Here is an 11,958-nt window from a genome sequence, read left to right on the forward strand (position 1 = left end):
TCTTCGAGAAGGTTGATGTTCAAGCAAATTTGAAACATTTATAATATACATTTATTACGTGACATTTGTACTTTAGTAAACCACCTGAGAATATTGAAAAAAAAAACGGATAGATGATGTGTGTGTGTGTGTGTTAGTCCAAATGGTTGTGATGGAAGTCCAACCATTTTCTCTTATAAATTACATTCTTTCCTTTTTTTCATGTTTGTGTCACATTCTATAAAATTCAACTTGATATCGTAGGAAAATTCACTTCATATCCGTCATGTGAAATCCGTCTCGAGGGGCGGTGGGGGGGGGGGGGGGGCGAAGGAGAAGCCTGGTCACCTTACATCACGAAAAAGGTCTGAAAAAGAAACGTGACTTAGTATAGCATTACGATTTCAGCAAATCCCAAATCGCCTTCCCTGGATGGGGATCCATTATTATATAAACATTTGCTTTAGTTTAGATCGAGGCTTCTGAACGGAATATATGTGAACTTATTGTGTGAGTCAAGTGAGCGTCTTCTTAAGAGAAGATAAAACCAAGATCAGGCAATGATGGAGAAAAAAAGAAGCCACCTGTAACAATGACGCAATTTACACATGTAGGTCTAAAAGCACCGAAAAAAATGGTACAGTAGTTCATTGACTGTGTAAATAAATGTTGACTGGTAGTATCGAACAAATTTGTTGAGTAGTTGAACTGCTATTACACTGCATTCGTAGAAATGACGCGTTTTTTCTGCACATGCACAAAACGCAATATAAAGGGAGCGTACAACGCATGTGTTCTTCCCTTGCCTGCTTCCAGGGGTCACAGATTGATTTTCAGTAGATATTTACAGATATGATTCTGGCTAATTCATGGCACGCTCCTCTGCTGATCAAAAATGCAAATAATTAATTAGCGGCCCTGGTGGAGGGTAGTAAAAGCTTTAGCGTACTTGTGATTCCAGAAGAATCTTAAAGAGCACTAACTCGGTTTTTAACCTAGAAATTGAGTCCGAAGACCAAAAATCGCTGCCTACAACGAGACGGACCAGAACTTAACGAAGTTACGGAAACAAATTAGGTGAGAGTACAACCAAGGAAGTGGATACCGGCTAGAAGCCTCAACTGAGCCCATATTGTAGAACTCGCACAGACGCTAAGCTACCAGTATTGGCATTAACCATGCCTACCTGTCTAAATGTAAAGATTAAGGACGCTTATTCTTGTATCATATGAAGGTAGGGCTTTTTTTAAGTTACGAATTTTTAAAATTTTTTTAAATTTTTTTATTAAAGTTAAAACTTCTTATCTTTTTGTGAAATGATTGGGTATAACTGTTCACGATCAGTGCTGCACAGTAAAACTTTTTTGATGCCTTTGCCATAGCCAGATGTGTCATACGATAGCAAAATTTGCAACAATTGAAGATTTGGCGCGAAAATCCTTTATAGGGTACCTTTGTAATGGGCAAATTTGTTGTCAGTTTTTTCGTGAACACGAACGTTTTTTTCGTCAAATTTAACCAACCAGTCGACTAACGGGTCTTGACCACCAGCGTTTTATGAATCAGGCACGCATGTGAGAGAACAAGCATTCCATCTATATACTTACGAGGCGTCTGGCTATAGAATACAGGAAGCCAAAGGGTATTAAAATAAACTTACAGGTCCTCACTGTGCAGTGGTCAGTACGCTGGTATGAGGTCATTCAGTGAGGAACGTAGTTAAGAAAGCTATTACCCCTGCATATTAGACAGCGTTCAGATTCAAACATCGTATCAGCTGGTTCGATCCAACTTTGCAGGGGATTCCCATAGATTTTAGATCGATCTATCCCTCTGTAGATTACTGTCAGCTTAGCCGGCTTAAGCGTCTGTCCCGCCTACTAAAAGCTGTAAGGGGGTAATTAACTATGGTGCGCGCTCGGCTGACTGCAATTTAGCGTGAGCCCCCCAGGGAGTTAGGTCGATCTAAATCTTAATCTCTGGATTGATCTAAATATCTGGGAAGGCACCCTAAGTTGCATTCAGTGTAATCAGCTTTATTGTCTGGCACTCATCATAGAGTAGCTAGAGTGTAATTTACTTTCGTGTGCGCTCTCCTTAGCAGCCTTTAAGCCGATATCATTGATTGCAATTTGGGAGAAACTCCTGTCGAGTTGGATCGATCCAGCTAGTACGATGGGTTCATCTGAACGCTCCCTTAGTTGGGTGGTAATTCAGTGTAGCCAAGCTTCCTACCCTAAAAAGACTCCATTATTGCCAGCCTGACGAAGAAAAGTTCCCTTTCTGTTGACAAGATCGTCTGCGGGAATCAGAAACTCAGGGTAATTGTGTAAAGATGGCCTGGCGCAATTTAACAGAAGGTACATATTATTCAAAACTGCTGTTTTAAAATAGTTAATCGAGTTGCACCAAAAGTGTGAAACAATTTCTGGTGTGTTGAGAATTTAGTTTTTGGTTCATGTGGCATATGAGATATACTCTGAGTTTGAGCGTTTGCCGTGAAGTCAAGCCATGATGCTAAATATACACGTATTTACTTATTTCTTGAGTAGTGGCGTTTTTAGGTTTTAGCAAGTGCTTGAGAAAGGTTATAAAATGGGTGTCAGATGCTTAGAAAGGGGAGCAATTTTAATTTACTTTCCTGGAAAGTATTAAGCTGAGAAGGCCTGAAACCAAAGCTCTGAGACCAAGGAATTGACTAAATGGTAGCGCTTGTCTAAGAAAAGACGCGTCAATCTCTTTTGCGTATAAAATTTATTTCAAGTGGTGCTGCGCAAAATGATGTATCGTTATTTTATGCCGATTCTTTACCGATATAGAAAAGAACAATTGGACTTTGATAATTGTGTGCCGTACAGAGAATTGAAATGTGGGCGGAGGCTGCAGATTGAAGGATACAAATCAGTAACTTGTGCGTTGTTCTTGGAATGAATGCTGCGTAAATGAGATTATCGGATGTGATGGGACGAGCTCATAACGGTGACACCACGGTGACGTTTTATCTGATTTACACTTGTCCGACTTGCAGAACGAGCGTGCTGGTTTTGTGGAAATAAGCCATTGTTTTGCTATCGTATTGCTATCTGTCTTTTCCTAAAACTATACTCTACATTGTGGGAAAATATTCCGATCATATTTACAGTGTTTTAAACTATATTTGTATTTTGTGACAAGGCATCTGATCGTATTCGAATTGTTCTGTTATCTGTCTGCCTTTCTGTTCTGTAACAAAACACTAGATTGTGGGAAAAATCCAGATACACTTAATTCCATTTAAACTCTATTTTTCTTCTCTATTAAGTCGCCCTGCTCTTCGGTAGCGTTCTGAGATGTGGTCGGTGGGGATGTGTATACAGTAGGCATTCCGCGAGATTATCTACCCACTTTTATTTTAGTTCTGAGTCATAGTCCACAAGTGGCACGTGTGTGAAGTGTGGCAAGAATGAAAGACGGCTGAGCATTTGTTGTTTACACATTTCAGTTCATTGAACGCTGCTGTTCTCCTCCGAAGCGGCGATAATTGATGCCAGAACTCCCCAAACCAAAAAGACGCAAAAGGGCAAGGGACACAATACAAACTGAGCCTTACGCAATTAGTTCCTGTCAGAAACAAATTGGAACGATGAGTGTGAAGTGGAACTACTGTTTTTTACAAAGAATATGAAGTTTTTACTGCTGTGTGTTGCTGCCGTAACCTGTTTTGGTGAGCATCAAGCAGTTATGTACCGGTACCAGGGGGCCAGGGAGAACGGTTACAGCTAATTAAACTCGTGGCACCATATAAAATCATGGAAGTCAAGACCAGTTCTACATGTAGTTTTTTTTGCTGTGGTGACAATGTATTACTGTACCTACATATTTCTGTTGAACTGATTGTATACTTTTCTACTTTACTTTAAGTCGGTATTAATCAAGAAAGAAAATGGGCTTTTAAGGCTGCTGAATTTAAAACGTAGATGGCAATAATTATATATAAAACTTTATGTTTGATTTCAGAATTTGCGGAAACATTTAATTGTAAAGAGGAGTGTCTCATTGAAGACGAAGCCAAGTTTCTCACCGGAGAACCCCTTGTAAGTGTTAACCTGAGCACCGTGTGCTTTCCACGAGAGGATGATCAGGGATATTACTGTCGCTGTCCTTTGAAAGGATTTCTTAGAAAGGACGGGAAGTGCCAAGGTAATTTTAAGAGTACCATATATATATTTTTATCTTCTTTACTCTATGTTATGCCATTTAAGCAGCTGGCTTAACAACTATTCATAATTAAATGTCCCGCTCGCTTTATCTACATTCGTTTTAAAAAGAAATATTGTCGCTATTATTTGTATTTTAAAGGGAGTTATTATTGTTGTTCTTTTTAAACATCTGGTTTCAAAGTTCAAGGCTTTTAGAAATCTAAATCGATTGTTAGTTGGTGAAAATTATTCCCATTAAAACAATTGTACACCATTCCAACTTGAAAAGGTTATTTTAATGCTTTTTAATGGTTATTTGTTCTATAGAAACCTGAAACTTACGCGAGAATACCCATCTATTGTCTTAATTCGAATACAATCTTAAGCGACATACGATACTAACAGGAACATTTAACGCTGCTCTTTACATTCAATTACCAGGAACTTAATATCTTATTGTTTTCTGTAGATTTGGATGAATGCGGCCGAGGTATTCACGCGTGCCATGGAGCATCTACGTGCGTCAATACATTTGGGGGTTACGTGTGCCGATGCCACGACAAGAGAATGGGAGATGGGAAACGCTCCTGCAGGAAAGGTGAGGGGGGGGCTTTCCGATAAGTTCGAACCAGTAAGGAAACCTGTGCATTAGGTGTAAAATCATTTTAACACAGACTTGAAAAAATAACTTAGAGATGTTAAATTGCAAAGTTATTAGATCAAATGTTACTCTCTCAAGCAGAAAAATGGTGCTCTCTGCGTTTTATTTTGGAACTTAAAGCCTCCCGTATTTCAAGTCTTGTTAACATTAGGGATTTAACTGTTGCCCAATCCAACATCTCTTTTTTCTATACTAAGTAGACCAGAAAATGCCGCAGGCAATCATGCAGAATCGTAGTAAAAAATGTTCGTTCAACTGGCAGGTCCGCTTTTTTTCTTCAATTTATCCTGACATTTGTATATCGAAGTCATTGTAAAGGAGCCATTGAAGGCACTAGTACGGAACTTGGGGCCATTTACATTTAGACTTAAGTTGACGTTGACTCTAAAGAAGCCAGAAGCCAGTTGTGTTTCCGTGGAATGCTTAGATGTCATTGTTGTTTCTTTTTTTGTCACATTAAATCCTGAATAAGCTACTATAAATCAACAATTTGCGATATTGTACAATGTAAACTATGGACCATGGTAGTATACTTGTCATCATCGTTTTTTTTTTGTTTGTTTGTTTTTTTTTTGTTTTTTTGTTGTTTTTTTTTCTATCAAATTTACTGAAAAAAAAAAATAATATGCGCAATACACTGAAAGCATTGCTGCATGGACAATAACGAAAAAATATCCTCCCTGTCAGAAAAGTTCTGGCCATTGGTTCTATATGCTTGTTGCCGATACAGGCCAGACTACACAATGTCTGCATAGGCTAAATGTTGTCAGAAATAGGATATGTTGGATAATTGTATTATACAAGCTTGGTGCATGTTTATGTTTCAGAATATTGCCCATCGGGATGGTTTTATGAGGAACTACGTCAGAAGTGTTTCAAATATAACGCCTCCCCTGGCAATCACTCGCACGCTGCTGCCACCTGCCGGGCACAAGGAGGACGTCTGTCTACATTCCGTCACTTTGTAGATGTCTACAATATGGCAAGATTACGCGAGAGTTCGGGGCGGTTTTGGTTGCATTTGAACAGTTTCTTAGAGAGTGAAAGGTTACATTGGTCGTTGGATGCCGAGCTAGTGAAGTTGAAATTCCCAAAAGGTCTGTCATAGACACAGGTTATATCTACGAAAGAAAAGTAAATCAATCACCAACTACCGACCTCACCTTACAGTTTTGCGTGTTCTGTTTGCATTGCTTCAAAGGAGGTGAAACTAAACCATAACCCAATAAATATGGACTTTTTAAAGGAGATGCTTATTGCAAATGACATGTGTTTAACATTTAATCGATATAAAATTATATCAATATTCTTAATTAATTTATAGATTAATTAATCATATTTAACATTATTAATTGATTAATTTACTAACTTGTTAATCAATTTATTTATGTTCAGAGTTCGTGCGTCTGTCCGGTGGGGGTCACCACTACGGTCGGGTCGAGGTGTTCCACGAGGGCCAGTGGGGTAGCGTGTGCCACTATGGCTGGGACATCAACGACGGCCGCGTCGTCTGCAGGCAGTTGGGATTTCCTGGAGTGCGGAACGTTAAGGGGTACGCCCGGTACGGGGAGGGCCGGGGCCCAGTGTGGCTGACAGAGCTGCAGTGTGAGGGGAGTGAGGAGAACCTGCTAGACTGTCAGCACGCTAACTGGGGGAACACTGGCTGCGGACATAATCTGGATGCCGCCGTGTACTGTTATCCCGGTAAAGAGCGTTCTTTTATTTAATTGTGATAAATCTTGGATTTCTTTCCCATGTACCACAACCTCATTTCTTCTCATCTTCAGAGGTTTGGCAAGTCACTTGAAAATTTCTTTTACATCCAAGAAGCAAAAAAAAGAAAAAAAGCGTAGCATTTTTCAATTTTTTCAGGTACGCTTGCTAGAAGTATGAAATCTTTGCGATAAGTAATAAAAACTGCTTATTGTTTGTGAGGGCGTGAATGTTATTTCGCACACACTAGAAGACATATGCCAACTGGAATTTTAGTGTTTAGAAAAAAAACGTTTCATTCTGCCTCAACCCACTGACCGAGGGTGCAAATATTTCCAGTAAAAGTTGCTAAATGGTTGCTGTGTATTTACAGACCTGCGCCTCAGTGACGGTGACAAACACTATGGCCGAGTAGAGGTGTTTCACAGCGGTCAGTGGGGCAGAATTTGTGCTGACCAGTGGACCGATCTCCAGGCCAACGTGGCGTGCAGACAGATGGGATTTACACGAGGTTTTGCCTTGAACATGTCGACAGCTGATGCAGAGAGTTCGACTTCAGTGGTTTCCCTGCGTCTCGATCACGTTGAGTGCAGCGGGAACGAGACGCGTCTGAAAGGGTGTGGGCTTGGGCTCTGGGGAAATGTGAGAAACTGTGATGGTGTAGAGGGCGCGGCTGTCTACTGCGAAGGTATCAATTAAAAAAAAGAAAAAAACAAGATATTTTTAATGAAAAAAAAAATAGATTACTTGAGAAAGCACTCTTCTCATTCTACTTTAAAAAAAGAAAGAAAGTGTCCAAATCCGAAAATGTGAGGTACACAGTAGTCAGTAAATTATACCACATACTACTGTCAACATTCAATTTAAAGGGTAGAGCTATATTTATACATACACTTTTTACTGTATACTATTGTAGAAGATGCACCTGTCCGTCTGGCGGACGGCAACAGTAACTATGGGCGCGTGGAGGTCCTCGAAGATGACCACTGGGGGACTGTGTCTGACGACCACTGGGACTACAAAGACGCTGTGGTCGTATGCCGCCAGCTAGGGTACCACAACGGATGGGCGTACACCTCTGCGCGGTATGGCCCAGGGTTCGGTATGGTGTGGTTGGGGGACGTCCAGTGTACGGGCATGGAGCCCAGCTTAAACCAGTGTACCTCTGGGGTGATATCACGACAGAACTTGGATCACAGTAAGGACGCCTCGGTCAAGTGTGATCCGGACCCAGGTAGGTTCTCATTTATTTTTACCTGTTCAGATGTGATATTGTTTAGAACTAATTCCTTATATTTTGCATTAGAAATAGTGTCTCTTAAAGGTGTTGCCGAGTCATTGCAATCTTGACAGGCATACTGTAATGTCAGTGGCACCCCTCTACGCAAGTTATGCTCTTAGGTTTCTGGATATAGACACGCCTTTACCTAATAAATAATTTCTTCGATTTTGTACGTTCGCACTCTCCGGTTGTACACATTATAAAATAATATTTACATACATTAACTGTCAATTCTAGCACATGATATAGTCTAGTCGATTTTTTTCGCCCAGTCTTGCTTCGCCTATCAAATAACGAGACTAACAGCGGACGGCTTGAACTCTTCTACCAGAACGTATGGGGTTTAGTGTGCAGTACGGGCTGGACGGACACCGAGGCTACGGTGGCATGCAAAGAACTGGGTTACTCTCACGGCATCGCTACCGCCGTCCCCTTCAGCGCCGACACCCCCAGGCTAATTGTGTGGCTGGACAGTGTGCGCTGTACGGGATATGAAGATTCACTGCGACAGTGCAGACACGCGCCTTGGAGCGTCCATGATTGCCCCAGTGGAGACTACGCTGGCGTCGTTTGTCACAATAAGGATTCTGGTATGATTATATTAATAATGTGTGTTTCCTTTAGATACGCATAGAAATCAGATGTGCTGATCGTTTTGCCTTTTTAGGTCCTTTTTAGGTCCAATTTTTTAAAGTCATAGTTATAAATACCTTTAAATTAGTTAATTTTTTACAAAACCTGAAATTCAGAGAGCAATGATAACTGACCTCACTAGCAGCATGTCTGATGTTAGAAGTAAGTTTCTAGTAATCTTTGAAACTCAGGATGTTTTTTCATTAAGCCCTGTGCCAGTTTCGATGTCCAATAAAGTATATTGTGGAAGTTTTTTTAATATCCTCGCGATATTTACCTTTCAGAGGCATGCCTCAGTGCTTCCTATAACGTGGTTTCGGGCGTCACAACTCTTGATGGCGACATTAACTGTGATCGCAACGTCAACTTTTGGTGTGAAAAAGGTATATTTAATTGTTTCATCGTAATATAGACATTTTCACCAACGGAATTAACCCTTTTTGAAAAGAAAACAACACATTGCAAAGTTAAATGTAAGACTACTTTCAACATAAATATTAGTTTAATTTACTATTATTTCAAAAACGTCCGTGAGCAAGAAAAAATTCCAATCAATATTATCTCAATTTTCCCCTTGAATAAAGATTTTTTCCACTGAAGACCTTTCTTATTGTCAATATCCGTATCATCCTAGCTGTATTAGTCGCATTAATTATTAGTTCCGTACATGATTTTTGAACACTGCAGAAATAAATCGTTGCGGTTTCGACAATGGCGGCTGCAGCCATACCTGTAACTACGATGGTAGAAATGGCACGTGGTGTACATGTCCGGATTATATGGACGGTCTGGCAGACGATGGAAAGATGTGTAAAAGTAAGCAGTATACTTTGGTTATTATTTTGCAAAGAACATTATTGCAGAGGCTGTTACTGTTAAACTTATGGTTCTAATAGTGAAATGCAAAGTTGGACTTATTGTCGATTATGACATCTGAAATAATGTTGACTATAGGGCCCTAATTCGTTTGATAGTTTTCAATATTGGCGTAAATTTTAACAAAGGAATGTTTGACAAAAGGTATATAAAAACTTGTTGTTTTTTATTTTAAGGTACTAAACTGAAGGTGCTATGTTCCGCCAAGAGTATGAAGATAGCCATAGGAAAAGATCTGGTTTCAGGTATTCTTTACTAGGGCCTACATATATGATTGCGCATAGCACACTTAAATGTACGAATCATTGCCCTTGACAAAATGCACCACAATACCTCTGAACTTGGTCGCTTTTCGAAATCAGTTAAGACCACACAGTAGAAAGACTATATGAGAACATTAAAATCACCCATTCACGTTTTCCAGAATTCCATCGATATAAAGTACGGCTGAATGGCGAGGATTCCTGCGCCGCCATTTATAACGGTAGCCACTATCTTCTTCAAGCAGAATACACAAAGTGCGGAACAACCCGAGAAACAGACGCTGGGGGCGAGCTTATAATATATTCCAACCAAATAAATGAACGTCCTAATTTTTTAAACAATTCTCATGGCAATGAAATCACGAGACTTCCTCGGATTCAGCTCGAGTTTCTGTGCGTATTCAACTCTCGAGGAATCGCGTCTGCTGTCTACAGCCCAACGGGAGATATTTTGATGACACAACGTCAATCTGGAAACATGGATTTCAGTCTGGACGTCTCCGCTAACGCATCCTGGGCCAGATGGAGAGAGTCTAGAGGGAGAGTGTATGTGATATATCTTTAATTGATAAAGATTTTATCAGGAATGTTATATAAATAATACAGATTACAGATCATTTTTTCGTGAAGATTGTTCGACAAAACCACTTTCCTTTTAAAGCAATTTGAAAAATTAAATGCCATTTAGACACGGATAAAAATATTAGTAAGCGAAATCCAAAATTATGGGAAACAGCTTAAAAATGGCAATTTAAATAAATAAATTTTTGCTTAATGACAATGAATTATATTTTATTATTACAATAGGTTTTCGCCGCTGGTAGTCGTGGTTGAGTTAGGGCAAAATCTTTACCTGGACCTCAAAGTGCTGTCATCGGATACCTTCACGGTTTTGGCAGTGAAATGCTGGGCGTCTCCATCCAATGATCCGGCAGATACCGTTAGACATAGGCTTATAGAAAATGGGTAGGTTTTATAGTTAAATCTTAATTTTCAAAAATTTTGATAATTTTGACGGCGTTTAAATGGCATTTAAACAACTATCGAGGTAAACAAAACAGTTCTACGACTGAGGCATATATGGAAAAATAGATTGATGACGTGTTTTAATTTATTGGAATTGTTTAAGATTTCCCTTTCCCTCTCTCTCTCTCTCTTTCTCTGTCGAGCATACGCGCGCGCGCACATAATTATTTTATATTTTTGACTTTGAAAAAATTCCCTTCAAGGTGTGCAGTCGACTCTACCGTGAAATTCCTCTCATGGCGTCTTGGAGGCCAAACATTTACCATTCAGGCGCTGAAGTTTATGACAGAGCACCCCCTCGTTTACATTCACTGCGAGGTGCGCGTCTGTGAATTAAAAGACCGTGAGAGTCGCTGTATTCCCCGATGCACTGAAGACACGTCACGAAGACGTAGGCGACGTGATAACAAAATCAGCGACACCGGGAAAGTACAGATGCTGTCGGCGCAAAGGCCAATATTCGTTCTTGCGCCACACCAGGAACATTCACACGAAGGTAACGTTATATCGTGAATACTTATTCAGAATTTTTATTTGTTCCATTATTAATAGATTACTACACCAGTTATATTACAATGAAGTTTGCTAATAACCGCAAAGTACGTATTTGTATAATATAATATTAGAACATATGTGTTCGATATAACAATAGAGTTTAAATGATATAAGCAAATCCTCTTAAGTAATCAATTCAAATAAAAAAACTGACACGACATTTTTCCAACACGGTAATATTTTTTGCTTTCAGGAAATTCTAATTCGGTTGCTATTATGGCTGTAGGAGGGACTTTGGCTGTGGTTGGAGGCTGTCTTGTAGCGGTGGCGGTTGTTCGAATTAAGTTCTTTAAATCTAACAGTGTAGCTCCAATGGATTGAACGCCATTGGTGAAGGATTGATATAGTAACAGCCACGACTGGATTAACCAACTACAAACTACAACTGAAGTCACAAATATTCCTTGTCTACATGTAAAGTATTTCACATCAATCCCAGTTTTAATTTTCTATCACTTTATTTTTTTACGGGTTACTTTCAAACGTTGTTGAGTTTTAAAAACGGCGGCTGAGACACAATCTGCACGGAAAAAGGAGTAAAATTGTAGGTTTAAGTGGATTTTCTTCAATATGGAGAATTGTTTTATACAATAATAACATTGTAGGTCATACCTGCAAGACACTTGTAAATAATTGTAAAATCTCAACAGCCCACATAAAAAAATAGAAACACGATTGTTATCTGTGTAATAAAAGCAAATTCAATGCAAGGGGAACGGAGGGGGGGGGGGGCGGAAGGAAAAATTGGAGTTTCCAACCAAATACTTATAATATGATACACTGTGAAAGCCA

General features: G+C 39.6%; 1 protein-coding gene across 3 annotated transcripts; it reads left to right on the forward strand.

Annotated features, from left to right (window-relative positions):
* Positions 1-481: 481 nt before the first annotated feature.
* Positions 482-11,841, forward strand: LOC106174473 (scavenger receptor cysteine-rich domain-containing protein DMBT1-like). Of its 3 annotated transcripts, none has more exons than XM_087004663.1 (16): positions 482-589; positions 3,461-3,682; positions 3,976-4,158; positions 4,627-4,755; positions 5,646-5,915; positions 6,214-6,522; positions 6,905-7,219; positions 7,448-7,765; positions 8,086-8,403; positions 8,731-8,829; positions 9,134-9,262; positions 9,499-9,567; positions 9,747-10,131; positions 10,393-10,551; positions 10,815-11,107; positions 11,360-11,841. In XM_087004663.1, the coding sequence occupies exons 2-16, from the start codon at positions 3,640-3,642 to the stop codon at positions 11,485-11,487; spliced, it is 3,147 nt and encodes a 1,048-aa protein (XP_086860789.1). In that variant the 5' UTR covers positions 482-589; positions 3,461-3,639; the 3' UTR covers positions 11,488-11,841. The 3 variants fall into 3 exon arrangements, with proteins under 3 accessions (XP_086860789.1, XP_086860787.1, XP_086860788.1); XM_087004661.1 differs by lacking the exon at positions 482-589 and adding an exon at positions 1,043-1,213; XM_087004662.1 differs by lacking the exon at positions 482-589 and adding an exon at positions 2,179-2,339.
* The last annotated feature ends 117 nt before the right edge of the window (positions 11,842-11,958 follow it).

The sequence above is a fragment of the Lingula anatina genome, chromosome 2 (assembly GCF_051362555.1).
Source record: "Lingula anatina isolate TDL-2025a chromosome 2, LinAna3.0, whole genome shotgun sequence".
Taxonomy (NCBI): Eukaryota; Metazoa; Brachiopoda; class Lingulata; order Lingulida; family Lingulidae; genus Lingula; species Lingula anatina.